Source organism: Miniopterus schreibersii (assembly GCF_964146895.1).
Source record: "Miniopterus schreibersii genome assembly, chromosome: 2".
Lineage (NCBI taxonomy): Eukaryota > Metazoa > Chordata > Mammalia > Chiroptera > Miniopteridae > Miniopterus > Miniopterus schreibersii.
The window spans coordinates 54,613,501-54,638,288 of NC_138102.1; the positions used below are offsets into that span (position 1 = coordinate 54,613,501).

The 24,788-nt window shown below is 35.6% G+C and overlaps 1 protein-coding gene across 1 annotated transcript; it reads right to left on the reverse strand.

Annotated features, from left to right (window-relative positions):
- Window positions 1-719: 719 nt before the first annotated feature.
- BORA (BORA aurora kinase A activator) lies at window positions 720-24,773 on the reverse strand. The gene is made up of 12 exons (XM_081130746.1): window positions 24,456-24,773; window positions 23,412-23,580; window positions 21,677-21,783; window positions 18,762-18,807; window positions 15,415-15,496; window positions 11,374-11,439; window positions 10,775-10,831; window positions 10,138-10,364; window positions 9,418-9,550; window positions 6,083-6,693; window positions 1,931-2,062; window positions 720-1,036 (listed from the first exon to the last, which is right to left on the reverse strand). Exons 2-12 carry the CDS (start codon window positions 23,562-23,564, stop codon window positions 941-943), a joined length of 1,710 nt encoding a protein of 569 aa, XP_080986872.1. The 5' UTR covers window positions 23,565-23,580; window positions 24,456-24,773; the 3' UTR covers window positions 720-940.
- Between the last annotated feature and the right edge of the window lie 15 nt (window positions 24,774-24,788).

Below are 24,788 nucleotides of genomic sequence, written 5' to 3' on the forward strand. Positions count from 1 at the left end.
GGAAAGGAGCCAGACCTTCTAGGCAAGTTATTTGGGCAGCTTCACCAGGAAGCTGCAGCTTTGCACTCCCCAGGGAACCACCAGCCTATTCCCTGCAAAACACTGGGGAAAGGGGACTGGACAAAGGGAAGGTAGATGTATGCCCAGTAAAGGTGGAATGACTTAGGGAAGGTGCTTGCCTGTCAATTACACCTGGGAACAGAGATCATTGGCCAGAATGGATGAGGCCACTGCAAGCACATGAAAATTTGAGAAAACATAATCCCCTAAACAAGTTCTCTCTTGTTGCTCTTGACACACTTTCTTGGCTCTTGCATTTGCTCCTAAGGCCTACGGCCAATGCAGACCCCACATGGAATGGACCAATGGACTGCAGTGTGAAAAACAAGCTAAGCTAGCCTGTTGATGGACTGGACCCAGCTCCAACATGGAAAGAAAACTGGACACTGGCTCTGATTTTAGTTGTACCGAAGCCCCAGCTATACTTCTATGACAACTAAGGGAAAGGGGACCTTGGAAACCCAGGGGTGTAATTCCAGGGAAATAAAGCTTTCTACCATACCTCATCCTCTCTGGAAATGCTTATTCCAGCGGTACCCCGAAGAACCCCACTTCCATAAGCAACCGGGGGAAACAAAGCCCTCTCCTTGCCCTTAATACTAGGATAGGAGCAAAGTCTTTGCTCTCAAGTTCTTTTTTATTGTAAAACACATCACTCCAGGTGAGTACAAAAATATTTATTGACCAAAAAAAAACTTGTACTTCAGCAACTTATTGAAAGTTCCAGGTGTTTTTCTGTTCCTATGTCCCTAAAATTAAGCCCTTGATTTTTCACATTAAGGAGGGAAAGAAAAAAAGCTATGCATGTTAGTTGAAGCAATTTTTCCCCAATAATGATCACATTATTGATCCTGTACATAAAAAATACACAAGGAGCCATTCAGCGATAGTCTTTGGTTCTGAGAGAGAGATTCTGTGGACTGCTGCACTGAGGATTTGCTGTTTTTATCCAACACCTCTGCATAGTGTGGTCTTGCTGTGAAAGAAAAAAATACATTTTCAATTCGAGGAAGCAACTATTAGAGCTTTTAAATAACACCCGAATGCAGATTCTAAAGACTGAAGATAGGGTTTCTTACAAATCAGTATTTAGTATCAAAAAGTCCTTCCTGTATCTCACTTTTAAATGCACAACTACAAATCCATCTGATGAAAAAATGGGAGAAAGGGGAAAATAAGGTGGGCTCCATATTACATCTTAACTCAGTTCTGCTCAGTAGCACACTCAATACTATTTACTGTATTAACGAATTGGCATACAAAAGATTAAACACTCTCATAGTGCGGAAAATTGTGATGGGTGTCCTCAAATGGGAATGTAACAGTTATAACCATCCTATCTAGAAAGTTCAGTATGTAACTATATTTTGTATAAATCATAAGTACTTAGTGTATAAGATACATGTTCTCATTCAGCATCTAAAATCTATAAAGGCTTTGGATTTTGTGAGCCCTTACCTTTGAGTGTTCTTAATTTGATGCATAGTCTCTCAATGGTACTATTTCCCCCTCTAATCAAAGTTCTTTTTTATGTTTAGTTCTGAGACATGAGAGGCAAAAACCTCTGGGTCTCCTCTTTGGCAATCCCTACGCCTATTCCCTGTTAGTTTAAGGAACTGATTTCAAGTACCAATTCCAAAGTAGCGCTAACTCTCCCTCTCCAACCTCCTCTTTAATGCTCTCATAGCAGAAGAGTTAGGAAAGCGAAAGGTTTCCATTTAAAAATCATCTTCTGCTACGAAATGACCTGGAGGATGAAGTATAAACATGATAGTTAACAAAACTTTAAGCAAAATGGAGGGGAAAAGACTGAAAAAGTCACATTTAGTGAACACTTACAACCACATCAAGCTTTCTGTTTTTTCCGTACCTTTGTATTAAAAACTTGAGATTTGGTCTCGACTTCCCAAGTTTGTGCATCACTTTCTTTACAGTAACTTTCTGCTCCAACGGTATCCATAATATTGCTTCCACAGTTCTGTGTATTATAGCCACTATCCATCTGACGGGAATGAGGAGGGAGAAACAATAAAACACTACAGATAACATCGCAAATTCACTTATCCACAGAATTTATTTTGAGCTTTTATGTTTAGTAAGTTTATTTAAAAATATTTGTACAATGTATTTTACATAAGTGTAAAATATTTAAGTGAGTCACTATACTATCATTCAAAACTGAATACAATGCAATATTAATATTGGTCATATTGAATGAAATCTAAAAGTAATATATAAACATAAGAGGTAGTTCTACATAGAACTGGTTCTTCAAAGAAGTCACTTTACTATCTTGTAATTTCTTTAGTGAACAAGCCACTCAGAAAACGTGTTCCTGTTACCATGTGATCACAATAGATGAAAGTGAGGATTACAATAAACTTCACCTTCCAACTCATTTACCTTTATGAGAATTCAAAATAGTATGCCTTTTTAAAAAGGTGGGCTATATTATACCCATTGTTGAAATTTTAGCTTAATGATAACACCACAGATATAATGGCTCTAGATGTTCAACTTTTCATTAATTGAAACTGTAGCATTCCTGGCCAATTTGTTACAGCCCAAGAGAGCAAAAGAAAAAATGCAATTGTAGCAAACTTCAGTTTTGGTACATGTATATTGAGTGCCTCAAAATGCCAGGCCCTCTATATGGCACTCCACATCATACCACTCTCCTTACTACAACCCTGTTAACGTCACAGATGAGGAAGCTAAGGCTCAGAAGGGTTAAATAACTTTTACAATGCCAGGGAGAATGAGGTAGTCAACACTGCGGCTCCCAAGTCCCTGTCCACTACGCACACTGCATTTACCTGCACAGTGCTGAGCACCAAACAAAACCCCACAAGGAATGTGCTATGCACGTCAGCCCTTTTTTGCAAATTAGGACCAAAAGGAAGGGGAAAGGTGTGTACTTTTGCCCCCATCACAAACAGACTAGCCAAGAAAGTACATTCTATCATCTTAAGAAAAATGTTTCCAGTTTTCAGGGATGGATGTGTATGTATTCACTGCAGAGGGAACATGGTTATTCAAAACTCTTGAAAGCCACTGGGACTGAAACCAAGAGAATGGTTCAGTGGTTAGGGCGTTGGCCCGAGGAGTGAAGGGTCCTGGGTTCGATTCCAGCCAAGGGTACAAACCTTGGTTGCAGGCTTGATCCCGGGCCCTGGGTTGGGGTGCATATGGGAGGCAACCAATCGGTCTCTCTCTCTCACATCGATGTTTCTCTCTCCCACTCTCTCTAAAAAGCAATGGAAAAAATATCCTCGGATGAGGATTTAAAAAAAAATTAGAAACAAAGCAAATGGAGGAAACAAAATGAGGCTGGAAAGTAAGGCAAAGGCCAGACCATGCAAAGCTTTACCAGCCATGCTATACATTTTTAAAATAATGCCAAAACAAACAAACAAAAAAACCTCAAAATTCAGAATTATTATATAAACAAAAGTTAGAAAAGGAGATAAAAAATATAGTGAAAAATTTTTCAAAAATTGGAAAATCAACAGGAGTACCAGAGAGAACAGTGAAAACAACACAGGAGAAATCTAAGATATTATTCAAGAAAAGAGTCAAGAAGTGAAAGGCATGAATTTATAGATCATAAGAGCCCTCTGGGTACCAAGGACAAATGATGAAAAGAAACCACACCAAAGAATCATTTCAATTTTAGAACATGTGGACAAAGAAAAGATCCTATGCTCCAGAGAAGGGGACACAAAGAGGTCATTTACAAAAGACATTACGATGGTTTCAGATCTCTCACCAACAATACCAAACAGAATCAATGAAACCAGGCCTTCAAAGTCTAAAGGACAATTATTTCCAAACTCTCAAATGTGAGAGAATAAAGAATACACGATCAGACATGCAATGCAGTATCTTGAAAAATGTACTCAACTTTGGAAAGCTACTAGAAAATGTGTTCTAGTAAAGTGAGAAATAAACCAGGAAAGAGAAGAGTGGGATATAAAAAACAATACAGAATATAGGAGAGGTTAAGGAATTCGCAGTATGGTGAAGGGAGTTTCCAGGATGGTAGCTGTGTACCATACATGGACACCAACCCATCCACAATAAAGCGAGTCAAAAGGTCTTGGGAAAATACAGCTGTCTTCGAATTTGAAAGCTACCTCTGTAGTAGGAAAATAAGAATGTATGAAAACCTTTTTAGACTACAAAATGATCTGCAAAAGGTAGGCATTACTATGATTTGGCCCAAAGGGTAAAACTGAAACTACAGCGGTACCTCGGTTTTCAATGTAATCCGTTCTGGAGACCGTTCGAGTTCTGAAAAACTTGAAAACCAAGGGATCCGCAGCCGACAGCTGGGCCTCAGGATCTTGCCCTCAGCGGAAGCCGTGGGGCATGTTCGACTTCCGAGGCGTGTTCGAAAACTGAAGCGCTTACTTTCAGGTTTAGGGCGTTCGTAAACCGAAATGTTCGTCAAAGGAGACGTTTGAAAACCGAGGTACCACTGTAACTGTTAGCTATCACAGAACCATATTTTTAGCTCAGTAAAAGGAAGAGGCTTATAATGGTATGAGAAGTCCAAAAATGGACTGAAATATCCCTGCAGGTACTCACGTCTAGATAGAGTGGATGAAAATTTAGTAGTGATATAGGCTTCTAATAGCTAGGACGGTTAAGGTGTATTTCAATTGAAAGTATTTTATAATTCTTCTATAAATGCTGTGAAAAGCAAAGAGGTAGTGAAAAAAAGTTCACAATACCTTTAAAATGAAGTCTTACTATATGTGCTTTTTCATTTAAGAACCAAATTTAGAATCTAAATTGGTAAATGTGATTCTGATATGTGTGTGTGTGTATGTGTATATATATGTGTGTGTGTGTATATATGTTATGTGTGTGTGTATGTATATATTTTAGCAATGATCCTAGAAGTCGGGATAAACAATATAGGCACAAAAATATGAGCAAAAGATTGTATTTAATTTGGGGTCATTTGAAATCCCTCCATGAGTTTTAAACTTTAGCATGCCAAAACTGAGAGCACTAAAGCGTTATAGAGTTGTTGTGAGAATTAAATGAAGAGTGCCCAGCACACTGGAATATGGTTTAAGTACTAGCTATTGCTATGAGTCAGTATAAACTTGGATTAAAGAACATGAACTTTAAAACTAGACTGCCAGGATTCAAATCTTGGTTCTACCACTGACCAGCTATACAGGCAATTTACTTAACCTCTCCAACCCTGTTTCCTCATCTGTAAAATAAGGATAATAATAGTACACCTATTTCACAGGATTATGAAGATTACACAAATTAACACATGCAGAGTGCTCAGAATTACACCAGGTATATAGTAAGAACTACCTAAGTGTTGTTGTTGCTACAAAATGGCAGGTAAGAATTGCCTTTCTGACTATTTTAAAGTTCTTTAAAAATTCTCAGGTCAAAGAACATGGTAATTAATGGAACAAGTGGCTTTCTAAAGTAAGTGCTGGCTACGAAGTGTATTGGTCAAATAAATAATGCTTTCCTGCTGCCAGATGCTGCAAAACTGGAAATGTTGGTTATGAAATCCCATTTTAAAAGAGAAAAGTATACCAAAAAAAATTACATAAGAGTACTCTAAGCTCATATTTTTTCTTCCTAAATAATATAAAGGAAAAACCCAAACTAGTGTAATTTCAGAATACAAAAATGCTATATAGGAAATTGAATTCCTTTGGCACAAGCTCCACATGAAAGAGATGAATCCTGAGAAGGTGCCTTCCTCTGGCATTCCTTAAAAACAGAGCTACTTGATTTCTTTTCTGCTCTCATCTTTTCCTACTACAAATAAATATCAGTTAATGTGAATATTAACTATGCATCCCAAGTCACAAGAAACTAACCCACTTGATATCACTTAGTATTTATATTTTAAAAAAATTATATAATGCTATAGTCCTTATGTTTAATGCATATTTTTTCTTACCATAGTCTTAGAAAAGAAAGACTAAAGAACACCAAGGGAACAAGTAAAGGAATATAGAATATGAACATACTTTACCTGAATGTTACTGCTTTCACAAGGAATGACACTGCTTTCTGCAAGAGGTGACATACACATATGAGAGTTCTCAATACTGAAGGCGATTCCACTCACAGAATCAGTCATGGGTGAACTCCCATTATCCACTGGCTCCTTAATCCAAGTGTTCTCATCTGCTGTCTCTACAGGATCAACCATATCCACAGTGTTGTTCTCCTTCTCACTTTCAACATCCTGCATCAGTGCTAGGACTTTTGCAGAAGCACTGGACTGATTCTGTGTAACAGACATGGAAGTCACTACCAAATGTGTGCCATGCGGAGGAGCATCACTATCCAACTGCCGCAGGTAGATGCCAGCAGTGTCCATGGCGGGTGATGAGGCATCTGTAGAAGGAACATTCGCTTTATCTTCTTCATCTTCACTGTGAGTCTCAAGGGTAAAAGGTATTCGAATCAGTGAGGTCCGATACTGAGTACCATCTCTATACATCTCAAGTCTCATAGGAGACCAATTTTTAATTGGCGAGCAGCCATCTATATAAGGACTTCTGATACATGGATTACTAATTCCATTAGAATTTATTCCAGACGAAGCATCAGGAGAATGAAAAGTAAGCTTCCTTTGTTCTAAAAGATTGGAAGGGAAAAATTACATCATAAATTCATAAAAATGGAAAAGCCATTCCTAAATGGTTATTATGTTTCATGGCAGAAAAAAAAAACTATTAACAGTTGTGTTGTTTACTGAAGTAAAATTTTGTTGTTAAAAACTATAGCACATAGGTTACTCCCATATCTTGGCCATTGTAAATAACACTCAATGAACATAGGGGTGCATATATTCTTTCAAATTAGTGTCTTGGGTTTCTTCGGATATATATCCAAAAGTAGAATTGCTGGGTCATAAGGCAGTTACATTTTTAATTTTTTTGAGGACCCTCCATACTGTTTTCCATAGTCACTGCACCAATCTACATTCTCGCCAACAAGAAACAAGGGTTGCCTTTTCTCCATAACCTCACAAGCACTTGCTGTTTGTTGATTTATAAATGATAGCCTTTCTAACAGATATGAGGTGATATCTCATTATGGTTTTAATTTGCAACTCTCTGATGACTAGTGATGCTGCGCATCTTTTCATATGTCTATTGGCTATCTATATGGCCTCTTTGGAGAAGTGTCTATTCAGGTCCTCTGCTCACCTTTTAATTGGATAAAGACATCATCTTTTTCGTGTTGAGTTGTATGAGCTCTTCATATATTTAGGATATTAGCCTCTTATTGGATATATCATTGGTGAATATCTTCTTCCATTCAGTAGGTTGTCTTTTTGTTTTGTTATTTGCAATAGTTAAGATATGGAAGCAACCCAGTGCCCATCCAACAGATGAGTGAATAAAAAGCTGTGGTACATATATATACAGTGGAATATTACTCAGCCACAAAAAAGAACAAAACCTTACCCTTTGAGACAATATGGATGGCCCTAGACGGTATTATATATTAAGTGAAGTCAGTCAGAGAAAAACAAATACCATATGATTTCACTTACATATGGGATGTGAAGAACAATATGAACAAATAAACAGAACAGAAACAGACTCACAGAGAACAGAGTAGAGGCTGGTTTGGGGGACTAGGTGAAAAAGGTAAAGGGATTGAGAAGTACAGATTGGTAGTAACAAAAGAGTCATCGGGATGTAAAGCACAGCATAGAGAATATTGTCAATCGTATTGTAGTTACTATGTATGGCGCCAGGAGGGTACTGAAATTATCGAGGTAAACACTTCGTAAAGTATATGACTATATAACCACTATGCTGTACACCTGAAACTAATATTGAATGTAAATTGTAATGGAAAAAAAAAACACCCAAAACCCAAGAGCACAAATGAATGTGTCTCAATAAGACGAGGTTCTTAAAAAATAATTCCTGTAGCACTTTCCTTTTCTAAATTAAACAAAATTCTCCCTGAGAATTATTTCCTCACAAGCATACTGCTATTATAACAATATTGTTCAAAGATGATACTGGACAAATCAGGTGACAAATCATATACAAAGATGATACTGGACAAATCAGGTTGACAGCTACAAATTAATAGCTGTACCTGATAAGTGAAATACAGTGAGCCCTTCTCATCCACAGTTTTGCTTTCTGCACTTTGTCACCCATGGTCAACTGAGGTCCAAAAACATTAACTGGGAAATTTCACTAAAGTAATAATCCCCCACCCCAAAATAAATGACCAATAAACATTCAGAAAGAATTCAACATCATAATAATCAGAGATATAAAAATTAAAGCAGTAAGAGGCCTTTTTGTAATGTACCAAATTAACAAACTTCAAAAAGAATAATGCCAGTGTTTCTGGGTGGGGGGAAACTGACTTTCTTATACAGTATTGATGAAAATTTCAATTGGTGCAATTTTTTATGAAGTAAATTTGAAATTCATCAAGCCTTATTGACCAAATGATTCCACTTCAGAGAATTTAACCAAGGATATAAATATGTACAACACAATATATATATAAGAATAGTCATTAGTTATGTGATTTTAAAAAATTAGAAATAATTTAAATGTTTACCAACAGTTGTAAACAAATAATACATCCATTAAATGGAATATTTCATAGCGATATAAATTCATGGTTTCAGACAATAATAAATGACTTGAATGACCTATGAAAACACTCATAATAAAATGCTTTTAAAGAAAGCAGGACAGAAGTGTGTGTGTGTGTGTGTGTGTGTGCGCGCGCGTGTGTGTCTCCACATATGGGGAGTTACACACACACACAAAGGAAAGACTAAGAAAAATACCATTTTCAGTTTTCCACTTTACTTATGAATTTTTTTTATTGTGAATAATTTTCAAAACGTGCTATAATTTTTTTCAGAGAAACTGACATACTGCAAAGAGAAATATTTTCTCTAAAAATTTCCACATGCTATATTTGCTTTAAAAACCTTACTCAAACAAACATATGTTTTTAAAATATGAATATCCAGTTACCAAAGTGTGAACCTACAGGTCAGAAGCAAAACCAAAGCACACCGAAACCCACTTATCTCTAAAATTGCCATCTCTCTTGATCCACTTTATAAGAATGTTTGATATAATACTGCTAGTCAAATTACCTGTATTCAACACTAGAGTAGAACTTTGCTGAGACTGTTTTTAAAGGTAAATTGTTTTTTGTAAAAAAAAAAACCCCAAAAAACAGTTTCTAAATTTTAAAAGGTTAGTGGTCATTTAGAGCTCTATAGTTAGAAGCTAAAAAGAGCCTCTATAATAACAAGAATTGATAATATAAAAATTTAAATGAGGTATTTATAAGACATACCTGAGAGTGGCGTCTTTCCTATTTGAAAGGCAATTGGTGAGAAAGTAGGTGAAGAAATAGGTGAAGGGCTGGTTATACTTCCCAAGCTGTATTTTTTTGTACTACCCTGAATAGGGCTAGAAGAAAATTGCCCCTATGATAAAAATAAATAAGCGAATAAATAAATAAAGTTATACGGTTCTCTTCCTCAATATTATACCATAGGCTATTTATCTTCATTTTTAAAACATGTTTATAAAGTAGATTATATAAACTTTGGTCATTCCCCAAAGTAAAGATGCCAAAAGTCAAGGAATCTTGTAACGAGGACAGCTAAGACTGTTAGAAAAATTTTGAAACAGAATAGGTTAGTCAAAATAAAATATAAGTACACTATGTTTAAACAAACCACTACATTGCATACTAGCAGCTGTTTACAAAAAATTTTAATTACTCCATTAATGCTAATCCAGTTGTGTTATACTGAAAATCTTACACAATTCAGGAAATAACTTGAAGTTCCTTGAGACACATGATAAATTTGGTTATCTCGTATACCTTTAAGTGTAAAATTGGAAAGTCTGACCAAAAACATTCCTAACTAGTGACAAAATGTGAACTACTATAATCCTTATGAAATATAAAACCCCAAAGGCAACTATTTCACAAGTGCAATATGGGCACCAAGGTCCAAGTATATCTATAGCAAACAAACCAGCCACTTTTTAATACACTTCTTACCGAACTTGGTGTCTGCACAGGGCTCCTACACTGTACAGGAGATAAATCTATTGAATAAAAAACCTCAAGCGATGTTTGAGCACTACTGCGAAGACTTCTGGGAGAAGCTGGAGGTAAGCAGTCAGAGATACTTCCATTGCCATCTAAAAATAGCTTTCTTCTGAGGGATGAAGAACTGAGGTTTCCAGGAGATTGATCTGCAAATTCATCAGCTCTAAAATAGTCACCTACATTTGAGATTAACAAAATAAAAGGCAAAGCTAGTCATTCTAAAGAGCAATTAGGCTTCAGTTACCTGACTTCTTAAAAACCACTATGTTTGAATTGTTTTCAAAAAATAGGGCAAAGTTTAATGGCATATGTGATGTTTAATAAAATCTGAAATTATTCTTTCTGAGTGCTTCATTAGTACAAGTAATATCAATAACATGTGCCCATAACTAGTTTATGTCTAAAGTCAAGTTCACTATGATAAAAAGGCTAATTTAAGGCAGGTTAAGGAAAAAAGCGGGCAAATTTCAGGATAGTTTCCCCACTTCTTTAGAAAGGTACAGCCACATATTTCCATTTACAAAAACCCATCAAAACAAAACCTTTTCTTTAAGTTATTAAAGGTTTAAATAAATACAATACTTACCTAATACATTTTCTAAATTAAAATCCACAGGAAGAGACAGCAATGTCTGACATGCAGCTGGAAACAAGCAGATAAAAAATACAAACATAGATAAATCAATGCAAGCATATTACATACAATTTACCATGTGCTTCCCAATCAACCATCTCCCCATAATGTTCCAGCAAACGGACTTATTTCATTTATGCACTTTTACTTAACATGTCACCTTCCTCTCAGTGGTTTCCCACACTTTTCAGCTCTGATATAAACCTGTTAATGAATCAAGTTAACTCCTGGTTGTTCTGCTGGCATTTGAATTAAAAAATAAGCCAGCTTAGATGTGGGGATAAATTTCCCAATATTAAAAAAATTAAAAAAAAATTGTCCAAAACCAGAAATCAATTCCTATGCTTTGAACAAAAACACACACACTATTGCTATTTATAAAACATGGCTGGATGTATCTATTCTAATTATTTTTAAAAGTCAGCTCTCATATAGCTCATCCATAAAAATTAAACAATTTCAACTCCAAAGTGTTATTACATGAACTGAATTTAAAATTAAATATAGCTTAATGTGGAACGTACTTCTTTTCAGAATATATTCATACTCACCATTGCTTTTCTCAGAATGGATAGTGAGCTTTCTTCCAATTGGAGATTCATTAGTTATGTTAATACCTGTAAAACATTTTAAGTGAAATATCTTACATTTTATATTCTTCATTTACTTTAGAGTTACTTTTTCTGGAGTAAAAAAAAATGAACAAAGTGGAAATTTAAAAAAAAATTTTACTTACTGATTTTCAGAGAGAGAGGGAGAGAGAGAGAAACGTCGATTTGTTGTTTTGATCATTTATGCATTCATTGGTTGCTTTTTGTATGTGCTTGGACTGGAGATGGAACCTGCAACCTTGGCCAACTGAGCTAACTGCACAGGGCTAATGGAAACTTATTTTACATTTGAAAAATAAATGTCTGCATATATAAGTACATAATTTGGCATATTTCTGTTATGTTTGTCTTTTTTAATGTTGAGGGGACACAAAGATAAAACTTGAAGGATTATTACTGTATAGCAAGTAAGTAGGCACCAAGTAATACTTTTTAAGGAAAGCGTGGTTGCTCTCCATGATGTCAACCTTAAAAGGTTGGGATGCATGTTAGTCATCCTTAAATAGATCCTCTGTTGCATAATGTTTTTGAAGAATGGGTTTAGATAACTTGTCTGAATTAAAATGCCAGATCACCCTGACAAAACCATGCTCAGTTTTTTTCACACCCAGAATAAAAAATACGTCTGCAAATAATTTTTTAAAAATTTAAGTTAATGACTAAAAATTAAGCTTCATAACTTGAAAATCACCAGGTAAAAAACCTAAAATATACAATGACAAAAATGACTAGTATAAGCAAAATAAAAGGAAAAGCAAGGAGACTAAAAACCCCCCAGAAAGCTTAAAATATAGTAACAGAATAAAGCCCAGTAACCTAATAAACCTAAATAAGCAAATGAGTGACTAAGTGGGTGGGATCGGTGAATGAGTTAAGGTCTCCTATTAAATACTATCAGAACGGGCAAAAAATAAAATTCTAGATTTAAATGCCTTCTTTGCTGTAGGCAGCATGACCTTGTATAAGGCAAATGAAAACAAGGTACTCCATGGCTGAAAACCCGGTCATATCTTTTGTCTTTGGCAAGAATTCAAACACCTTATACATGAAATGTGAATAGTGTGCCTAGGATTCTAAATTTTTAATTTAAATGTATTTAATTTTAAAAAGCCACATTTGGCTAGAGGCTACCACATGTCAAGAATTATGAAAGGCCTGAGATTTTACCCTACTTGCAGGATGACAAGTAAACGTGCCAGTGTTCCATGGATGCTGAAGACATGAGGCTTCTGGGTCAAGACATAGACCTTCGCTATTCCCAGCACAGCAGGCAGCAGAAGCTTCATGTTCCTGACAGTTCCCATGGCCCCTAAGTCCCAAGGAGGTGCCATGAAACAGCCAAGGTGGATGTGGCACAAACAGTGGATTTTCATCACAGCTGAGAACACCTGAACTTGGGAAATCCCATTCTTTATTTTTCAATTACAGTTGACATTCAATATTATATTACTTACAAGTGTACAGCATAGTGGTCAGACATTTATATAGCTTATGAAGTGATCTCCCCAATGAGTCTAGTACCCCCCGATACAACACAGTTATTAAATATTGTTGATGATATTCCCTATGCTGTACTTTATATCCCTGTGACTATTTTGTAACTGCTGTTCTTTTAAAATAAGCTGCAAGCAAACCTGCTTCAGATGAAGACCCAAAACCTACTCTTTGCTCTGGAGGGACTTGCTATCTCTATCTTCCAAGGATGTTCTTAATACAAACATCCTTGAAAAGACAGTTTGGAAAAAAATTCCTCACTTCATGTGCAGAAATGTGAGATGACAGAAAACTGTCTCCCAACACAGCTCTGGAGCCCACCCTATTAACCGCTGCACTCATCATGGGAAGGGTTAGATTAGCACATCAAAAAGGCTGTCGTATTTTTAGCATCTTCTTGATCCTGTATCCCTATAACTAAAAATATGATACTTGATATACAAATAATTTTATTTAAAAAATTATATAATCGCCCGGCCAGGTGTGGCTCAGTGGTTGAGCGTCAACCTGGGATCCAGACAATTGGGGTTCGATTCCTGGTCAGGGCACATGCCTGGGTTGCAGGCTCGATTCCCAGTCGGGGGCGTGCAGGAGGCAGCAGATCAATGATTCTCTCATCATTGATGTTTCTCTCTCTCTCTCCCCCTCTCGTTTCCTCTCTCTGAAATCAAGATATATTTTTAAAAAAAAACCAAACAGAAAAATTATATAATCAAAAATTAAAGAATTTTTTGGGAAAAACTAGTGTCTATAAAAATGTCAACTTGGATACAGAATTTTAGAACTGGAAGGACATTAATAGACAACTATGTAGTTCAACCCCTTTATTTTACAAATAAAAAACTGAAGTCTAGCCCTGGCTGGGTAGCTCAGTTGGTTAGAGCGTCCTCCCAATATACTAAGGTTGCAGGTTGCCAGTCAAGACACATACAAGAATCAACAAATGAATACATAAATAAGAACAATAAACTGATATTTCTCACCCTAGCCAGTTTGGCTCAGTGGTTAGAGTGTCGGCCCTTGGACTGAAGGGTCTTGGGTTCGATTCCGGTCAAGGGCACATACCTCGGTTGCAGGCTAGATCCCTGGCCCTGGTCGGGGCACCTGCGGGAGGCAACCAATTGATGTGTCTCTCTCACATTGATGTTTCTCTCTCTCTCTCTCTCTCTGTCTCCCTTCCACTCTCTCTGAAAAGCAATGGAAGAAATATCCTCAGGTGAGGATTAAAGAAAAAAATTGATGTTTTTCTCTTTCCCAAATTAATAATAAAAAAATTAAACCAAAAAACTGGTCTAAGAGACTGAATAATTTGGTCAAGTCACCCTTCCTGGTTTATAGTAGCAGGAGGTCTATATCCACTATTACAGTTTGTAATGGCTGAGGATACAGACTGAATTAAGAAGGCCTAGTTGTTGTTTTGTTGTTTTAAATTGATTTTAGAGAGGGGGGGGAGAGATGATAGAGAGAGAGAGAAAGAAACATCAATGTGACAAACATAAATCGGTTGCCTCCTGCACATGCTGTCGGTGTACAGGACGATGCTCCAACCAACTGAGCCACACCGACCAGGGAGAATGCCTAGCTTTGAATCCAGGTTCTACCACTTTTATCTTATCTGTAATCCTGAAAGAAATGCTCTACCTTTTCATAAACCAGGTTTTCTCACCTATTAAATGGGTCCAATAATAACACTTACTTCATATAAGCTGTTCTAAGGAATTACTTAAAGCACTTCGGCACCATCCTAGCACATGGAAAGTTCTCAGTCCATTTTACCCATTATTGTTGTGTCTTTGATAAAGAATGGAACAAATATTCTCTTATACTTAAATTAATTAATAATTAATGTATGCTACATAGAAAAGTGGGCAATTCCCCTGAAATAAGGGATGCATATATATAAAGTAATATTTGAACACTGCTCACAACCCAAGGGATAGTGAAAGCAAATATAAGATAACATTTCCTGTAGGTAAAAAAATATTTGAAAGATTACTGGCTTGCTCTTTAATTTCAGTATTAATTTTGCAGATAATCAGGCGTATTACACTGTCCCAGAGGTCAAGTGTCCATCCTTCCTCTACCTTCATAAAAAATCAGCAAATTAGCAAAAAAGAAAGCAATTTAAGGATTGTTTAAAAAACTAACCTTCAAAATCACTGCAAAAAATCATTATCTCTATATTCAATACTAACTATTTCTGCATCTATGGATCCTCTATAACCATCATTATAACTTATTTTCACAATTGTTATGACGAAAAAGTTAAATTCAGAATAGAATGGCAAAAAAAATCAAACTCAGTACATTTTAGTCAAATTTTGAACACTAACCCTTAAACGGTTAAATCCTATGGTAGACAGAAATTTAATTTATAGCAAGTTCCTCACCAAAGTAGATAAACTAACACTTTGCTGTACATTGCTTTACATTCACTGCTTTTTAAAATTTTATGATTTTTATTCATAAGCTGTTCAGTACACTCACATTTACTGGAATGATACTCTGAAAGCTGTTTCCCTTCATGATCAGTCCAAGGAGAGGGTACGATGACATCCTTAGTGAAAAACTAGTAAAATTAAAATCATAATTAGATATAAATTGCCCCCCAAACATAAAAAGGTACCTGTGTTATTTTCAAATAATCATAAAAAATACTACATACTGACTATTTTAATAGTTATAATTAAAAATTTTAATACCTAAAAGCACAAATGATCAAAGGTGAAATGAAAGAAATTTAAAGTATATATAAAGAGAAATCTTAATACTGCAAATCAGCCGCTTAAATTTGAAACTTGCATACTAAGCTAAGGGCATCACACACAGAAGAAATATTTTTAATAGCTTCCCCAACTGTCTTTGGGGAGATGACAAAGGGAGGAGGAGGCGGAAGGGAGTGGAGACAGTCATACGCAAGCCAGTATGAGCCACGCGCTGGAGTGGCTTGTACTGGCTCTCAAGATGGAATTATTACATTTCCAGGAATTTTGTGCAAAGCTAATATTAAAAATAAAGTAAGCTGCGAGCAAACCTGAATCATTTAAACCTATATAATCTTATTAACCAATGTCACCCCAATAAGTTTAATTTAAAAAAATTAAATATTGCAAAAAAATTTAGGACCAAAGTTAATATGCTCATCACTGGCTAACTCGGGATGGTAATATAACCTAAAGAAATATTATTTCGGTTACTTGCAATATAATTGCAGTAGTTGGTCATGTTTTTTCCCTAAAAGAAAATCAAGTCAAATTGTGTATTATTAAATATTATCAAATTTCAAAGAAAAAGATAATACATTTACAATTAAGAAAGTTATATCAAAATATAAAAATAATACATATTCAAAATCATCACTTGCTAATTATTTTACTACATTACCAATATCTATGCTTGAGGTTATGTTTTTTGACCTGTATGGTGGAATTCCTACATATAATGGTGTACCAATGCACTTCTTTTCCCATTCAGTGATGTAATGTTAGTAAGTTAAAACTGGCCATATTTGTAATACTTACACCATAAGTAGCAGTAATCACTAAAACTCATACCCTTCCCATAACCAGATGGCCAGTTGTTACACCAGCACACCACTGGCCTGTATATGCAAATGAAGATAGAGCATGTGGATACATGTCTTTCCTCTTTCATTCTAGATATAAAATTAAGCCTAATACTGAATTCTTCCCTTCCCTCTCTATGTTTTGGGGGCAACTCAAAACATTCTCTTTATATTCTGCTATACCTACAACAAAGAACAAATTTCCTTAACTAAACTACCTATGAATGCTTGAAAAAGAGGTGTAAGAAAATGGGGACAGGGTAGAGATGACAATATAGTTAATTCCCAAAAATATATATATATAAAGGACCTCCAAAATTATGAAGTCATACTTAAGTTCACTCAAAATTAAAGATATACAAATCCAAATAATAAGATAAAATTTTAAAGTATTAAGAGTAGCACAAATTAAAAGGTTAATAACCAGTATTACAGCTATGAGAAAACAGAAAGTAGTTGGAGTAAAAATTGATACAACCTTTTTGGAGGGCAAGATGGCAAAATATACCAAAACTGAAAAAAAAAGCCTGTGACTTAGCAAGTCCATTTCAATTACACAAAGATATATGTACAAGGGTGTTCACTGAAGCATTATCTGTGATAAAAAAACATCAACACAACCTAAACAAATATCAATTGGGGCTGGGTTAAGTTACGATACATTCATACAATTTAATATTATGGTATTACTAAAAATTGGTATGTGATGATAATAAAAAAATAGATAAGAAAAATTATGCAAAAAAAAGTAAGATGCAAAACAGTATGAGAATGATGACCCTGTATGTATAAAATATTTAAAAAACACAATCTATTATATGCATAAAATTAATCTGAAAGTACAAATATTACAATAGTTACATTTATTTATTTATTATTATTTTTTAATATATCTTTATTGATTTCAGAGAGAAGAAGGGGGAGAGAGAAAGATAGAAACTTCAATGATGGGCGTCATTGATCAGCTGCCTCCTGCATGCCCCCTGCTGGGGATGGAGCCTGCAACTTGGGCAAGTGCCCTGACCAGGAATTGAACCTTGATCTCCTGTATCTTAGTCGATGCTCAACTGCTGAGCCATGCCTGGCCCGGCACAGTAGTTACTTTTAGAAGTGGGATCGGGGAACAAGAGGCTCCTTGTTCATCTGATATTTTTCATTTGCTGTTTGAACTTTTTTGTTTTACTATGTGTGTGTATTTATTCTCTTTCAAATATGCATATGAAAAAATTTAAGTTGTTTGATACATTGACCCTGATCTTCACTCTGACTTCATTTTCTTAAGTCTTCTGCTGTATTTCCTTTTAAAGTTGAAGATTCCAAAAAGAGAGCATATTTTTTTAAATGCTGGGAAATGGGAAAGAATCTGAGAATATTCAGCTGGGAGGAATCAAGTGACTGGATTAGAATGAAAATTTTGAATTACAAGGTAGATTACCAAGTAGATGTTTGCAGTGAAGCATATGAAATTATTTTTGAAGAAATAGGCTATATCTGAAATATAAGATGACAACACCAACAGTGGAGAAATAACTGCAAGCGGGGCCTGATCTCTGAACAAAAAGCTCATGTCTTTTGGGGGTACAGAAGAGCCAAATATAGCTAAGGAATAGAGGCGGGTAGAGGGGGCTATTGAGGGAAAAAGGAAAATTAAGAAATGTTGCCATGATGTAAAGACTTTAACTAGATAAATAACCCTTACCTGCATTCAGCAAACAAAAAAGCAAAAGTGAAAGACTTAGCTCATTATTATTTTAAAAAACTCTACATTTGTAAAACACCTTTTATACTCATCAGTAAGACATTTACTTCATTAAATACATTGTCTTAAAAATCCAAAGTATTAACAACAAAAGATAAAGCCATTACCAATGCCAATCTAGGTTTCTAAGATTTTAAAAATTCCTCTATATAAACTCCAACTTGAAACAGAAATTTATGCTAATCAATATTCTGAAGGCACAAACTGTGCTAGACCCTGAGAATGAAAAGATGAATGAAGCACAATATAGGCCAAAAAGAATTCAGTCTAGGGGAAAAAAGCACTAAATCAATCATCACAATAGTAGGTAAGTATGAGGCGCTGAAATAGCTGAAAAACACTGGTCTTATGGGAGCACAGAGAGGAGCTTATACCTGGGGGGGGGGGGGGGGGGGGAATGGTGTGCAGCTGGGACAGTAAAGGATTTGAAGGAAGTCTTCCCAAAAGAGGTGATATGCATGAAAAATTGATGCTTAACTGCTTTAATGATCAGTAACAGTTTTAAGTTACCTCTTCAATGGCTTTTTGTCTTTTGTCTTCCACATCTTTATCTATTCTATACAAAGATAAAGAAGAAAAATAACCAGGCCATTACTTCAGCTGATTGAACATTTAAAATAATAACCTTTCAAAGAAATAATTTCTTTCTCTTGAAAACTGGCAAATGTTAAGCTCATTTTAAAAGAAAAATTGGAATTTTATCACATTTAATGATATTATTTAGATATTCAGCATTGCACTGTTTGGCATTACTCCCTCTATTACATTCATAGTTTGAATGGAATAATATTTTCTTTTAAAAGGCTTACATTGATAGTTTAAAAGTTGCTATTATCAACATAATGGAAGTAAACCGAATAAACTTTATCTTTTAATCGTAACATGTTAATAAGTATTTCATTGCACAGAAATGTAAAAATTGTCCAAATTCATTTTCTTCAATTAAGGCAAGTTTCTCATAGTCATAATTTTAGAATCAACTCTTACTCTGAAATAGAAACTATCACCCTTAGCTGAATAGGCAAAATTATTAATTATGAAATGTAACATCAATAAAAATTTTTGTTCAAATTTTTTCTCTTTGATACAATATGCAATTGTAGTAACACAAATGTATTAGCTATGAGATTTAATAGAAAATGTTGGGTCTCAAGCACAAGGCACATACTTGCCAAAGGACTCAGCAGTTAGCCTTGTAGGACCACTTCTTTAATCTGTTCCAGGAAAGAATATTTGCTTTCCATCAATAAATTAGTAAGACCCTTTTTTTTCTCAAAATTTTTCATGTATATATCTCTTTGTGGCTTAATAAAGCTTATATAATAATATACACATTTCAGAAATTAAAATCAAGTGGATTTTTCAAATAAGGGAATTATGAGAAAGACTTCAATGATAATTCCCGTTATCTCAACCTGGAACAACAGCCATTTTGAGGATACCTCAGTTCTCTTCATCTCATCATGAACATAAGCAGGTAAAAATGATAGTACATAATAGTAATAGCATACAGTATTAGTAAGCCCTGATCTAGCGTTATATCATTCAGAAACCTTTTGCTGTTTCATTAGAGGGACTTTAAGGATCTGAAATATTCAGGTAACTGCTCTGGAAGCAGTGAAAATTAGTGTGGCTAAATATTGTAGGGTCAGATGATGGAAGGTTCTAAGAAGTAAAATAGGGTACAGTATCCTGACATTATGTGTATATTACAGAACACTGGCATGATGCATATTGGTTATAGGTATGCCCTGAATGGATTCTTGGAGGACAAGGGGCTGAGGACTATTTACCTCCTGTATTGACACACTCATTTGTTTATACCAGTAGCCTTACGGTTACTTTTTTATGTGTAACATGGCATTAAAAGGGTGGGAAGCATCGACATAGGAAACTTAAATTAGACAGGAAGAGACATTGAAAGTCATTGCTAAGACAGCTCAACCTGTTTTAAAAGTATGTTCACTAACCTTGGTGAAAGCCATAACCATTCATTGAATTACATCAGTAAGTTAAATTACAATTAGGTTTTTTCCCCACTCTTTATTCCTCTCCTATATCTACTGATGTACACCAAGATTCATAAACTTATCCAGAAAATGCATCCTTTATTAGTAAGTATAGAAATGTTGTGTCACAACTTTGGTTAATGGTATTGTTCATTCTAGAGGACAGGAATAACATCTTTTACTGCTTCAGTGTTCCTCACAGTGCCTTAGTGCTCAATAAAGACCTCTTGACTTGATACGTAACAGTTTTCCATGGTTGCATATATAAAGAAAAGAGGCAAAATAAAGTATACAGTTTGGGTGAAATAAAAAATTAGTTTCATTTGTGACTCATTAGCTCTTAGATATTCTTTTCACCTCTTTCAAAGGTATTTAGATTTAAGTTTAAAAAAACCCTTTTATGCTCATTCCCGTCTATTCCCACTCTACAATACTTTGGATGGACATAACTTAATTAGGAATGAATGGTCATCAAGTTACCAAGCCAAGAGTGAAAGGGATACAAAAGGGAGACGAATATTTGCAAGAGCATCTCAACATGTACGCATCTTTGTGTGACTGAATTCTAGAGAGAAAAGGATTACCTTTTATTTTGGACTAAAATCACATGAATCTTAGGACCAAAAAATAAAAGCTGGTATACCAATATTCAAGTTTTTCAAATAAAAAAATTAGACTATGAAACTGATGACAAGAGTCCCTCAAATTATTAATGAAACTGTTATCTGTAATTTGTAATTATAGATCATTGCAATTTGTAATAAAAAACTAGGTCTGTTCCATCAAAGAAGTGCATGTTCTCATTACACAAGGCAACAAGCAGCACAAGTCAGAGCTTGGAAACCTACCTACACAATATATCAACAAAGAAGTTAAGGTTGCTCTGATTACTAGGTTGAATTCAAGACAATATAATTCAGATCCCCAAATATCCTTTGTCAGTTGGATGATGTCTATAAAAGCTCTCTGTTGCTAATAGACACCTTTCTAAAATTCAATGTATTTTAACTTGGTAAGGGGATCTTTAGGCTTCCCTAAACGCATGTGGCAATGAAACAGCATTTTGCTTTACCCTATATCACCAAAAAAACAAAACAATTCAAAGGGAGAAGCCACAACCATGTAGAAATGCCCTTCCCTCTTCCAAGTGCTGAGGAGGCAAAACTGTCCCATAAGTAGCAGAGAGAGGTTACCTCTAAAAGAAAAGCACTCCTACCCATATTTGGAACTGTTTGCAGGGGAACCTTTCTGGATGTAGTTCTTTGTACTCACTCTTCATTTAGATACGATAAATTTAGATACCACAATTTTTTCTCCTTGATATTTTTACATATAAAAATACTCAACTTTGGAATTTCCTTCTCTTCTCATGTGAGAGTATGTTATTATACTTCAGTGCAAGAAGGGAAAACTTACCGTGAGTGACTTAAATATAAGGCTTGACGATGAATGTCTTCTGGGTCTATTTCTACAGGATTTATTACAGCTAGTTGATCAATAGACCATCTAAATTTTCCTGGAGTCTTAACAAAAGAAAGTGCACTTATGAGTAAAAGCAAACTAAAATAATTCATCAAAATGCTAACCAATGTCAACTTCAAAAATAATATGAATGGTTATAATATAAAAATATCTTACACCTATTTTTAAATTTGATTTTGCCACTAAATTAAATGGAAAGTAGTAATCAAATCACACTAACTATTGACTTGACTGTATCTCTTTTAAAATATCCAGTCTTCCCTCTGGGTGATTTTTAAAATTACATAATAGGAAAATCATAGGAGGGTATTACTGGTATAGAAAATCTATAATTAGCACTCATCAGTCATGTCCATGTAAAAGTAAAAATTTATTAGTTACCAAAGATCTTTACTTTCAATAAGAATGAACTGAGATTAAAATCCTAACTAAGAAATGCCTGCAAAAGCTCATAAAATAGTTGATCCTTAAAATAATTATGAATAGTTACCAGTGCTCTCTTTCTGTATTCAACTACCCAACTACCCTAAACTCTTATCCAAATCCCAAACTGTAATTCAGAATATATTTTTGACAAACTCAAGCTTAAAAACCCAAAATGTCATACATTCTGGCTTTGAGAATTAAGTTGTAGTTATTCCATTATTTTTATTAAGGCTAACAGATAACTAAAATTTAATATGATTCAATTAAAAATGAGGAAAGATTAATGAATCAATATAAACTGTTTAACTAAAACTTCCCTCTAGTGCATACCTGTTTAAGCTGATATGAATGTGTAGCATAAACAGCCACCCAAATTGCAGTTTTCTAGATAATTTACTAGATTTAAAATAAAGATTGGACTTCAAAACAAATTCTCCATTGTAGCCAATAACAGTTAAAATAAGCTAAAGTGATGAAGCCTTCCCTAATTCCCAGAAGAGCACTTTCCCTTCCATATCACCCTGTGCTTAACCACTAGTGATAGCACATACCATATTCTTTTGAAGTTGCTAATTTACTTGTGTCTACCCCATTATACAATCTGCAGGCTATGGTTGATGAAACCCCAAAGAATATTAGTATTTCATGAAAATTACATGAAATTCAAGTTTCAGTAACCATAAATAAAGCTTTATTGGAATACAGCAATGTTTTTATGTTTACATATTGCCTATGGCCACTTTTGTGATACAAGGCACAGGTGAGTAGTTGTAACAGCAACCAGATGATCAGCAAAGCTTAAAATGTTTACTGTATGGCTCCTGACAGAAAAAGTTTGCTGACCTCTGCATTAAAGTATAAACTCCTTGAGAGTTTGTATCTAATGACCCTGACTTCCTCACAGCATAACCTCTATGTCTAGCACTCAAACAATGTTTGCTGAATAAATGAGAGTGGATAATTAGATGACATAGCTTCTTCTCTAATATGGTATTGACAGATATATCATCAACTATAGACAGCACAATTACAGGAAGCTAAACATGTTATTAATTAAAAAAAGAGAAATGCTAACTAAAAACATCTAGCTTACTTATTTTTAGCCCAACCACCAGATTATAATGAACACTACAATAAAAAAAGCAAAAAGTAACATACACTCTATGGTAAATTTCCCCTTACTTTGTAAAGAAATATATTTATATTTAAGATTATTTGTAACTACTAGTCAAGAACAACTTACTGGTAATTTTGTTGATTTAAAAACAGAAGGACTGGAGACAGTTTGTTCATGGAGATTAGAATAATCACTAGGACTTTCAAAAGGATTTAACACAGGGATCCTTCCTGGAGTTTCTGGTGTTATTTGCATTTTTGGTTCTTTGACATCTCCCATAGCACAGAGAAAAAGACTAAAAAGAAATCATAAGTATATATAATAAACCCACAAAGTTCCATAGACATTGGTTTTGACAATTAAAATGTATTCAACAAACATTTCACAAAAATTAACTTTTTAAAATATAGTTTACAAAAAAGCATCTCAAGTGATCCTCCAAATTACCCTGAAAACTAGAGAAGTAGGTATTAGCGATATCATTTTATAGAATTAACAAGCTCAGAGAGCTTCTGTGGCATCGTAGTAGCAGTTAACCAAACGTGAATGAGTTCAGGTCTGCTTTCACCCAGGAAACCAAATGTTAAAATAGGCACAAAATTCCTCCCAACTACAGAACTTATACCTATAGCTTTTAATTCATTATATCAAGTCTCTAAAACACTTTGAACACTTTTCGGATATCCCGGCAATTCCCTATCAAGCTGCAATTACTAAACAACAATTATTTACAGCAAGCGAGACACGATGAAGCCTGTGCAGGCGTGCCCTTCAGGCAAATCAGCCCCCGTCAAAGAAGTAGGACTGATTAGAGGGAGAAAATTAACCGCCTTTGGTTGCCTTTCCTCAAATACCCTCCTTTGGCTAAGACACCCACGGTAGAAGGCAAGACTGCATCCTTCTGTCAAAGGGGGCTACAATTAGAGAAATAAAAGAAGCCACTTCCTGGCAGGCTCAGGTGCAGCTGGCTTCCTTGGGTGACGAGCACGGGAGGCCGCTCACGCCCGTGTCACCTCCACCCCATGCCATCACTATTTCTGGGTGTCCCTCCCTTCGGCACCTCGCTGCCCCCATTCATCCTGGGGCTGGCGGGCACGCGAGGCCGAAGCCGGGAAAAGTGAGCTCTCCAATTCGAGACTGGAGAAAAACCAGGAACTATGGAGAACGTACCTAAAGGTGTGTATGATAAGGAAATCCCCCGAAGGCGACTCCAGCGTTCCCCGAGGGGCCGAGCCAGCTCCCACGACGGGCACAGACTCTTTAACTCCCCGCTTCCGCGCTGTCTTAGGCCAACCAAGGCACGGGGCTTCTGGGCGACTGCCCAATCGCGTGGCACCGCCGTCCGCGAACCAGCCAATCGCATGGAGGCGGCGTAGTAAATTCGAATGGCAACTCCACGCTTCACATTCCGCGCTGAGTAACGACGCTCCAAATTCAAATCAACCCAGCCTCACGCCGGCGACCAGCGCGAGGGGCGGAGCCTGTCGGGCGCGAGCGGGGGAC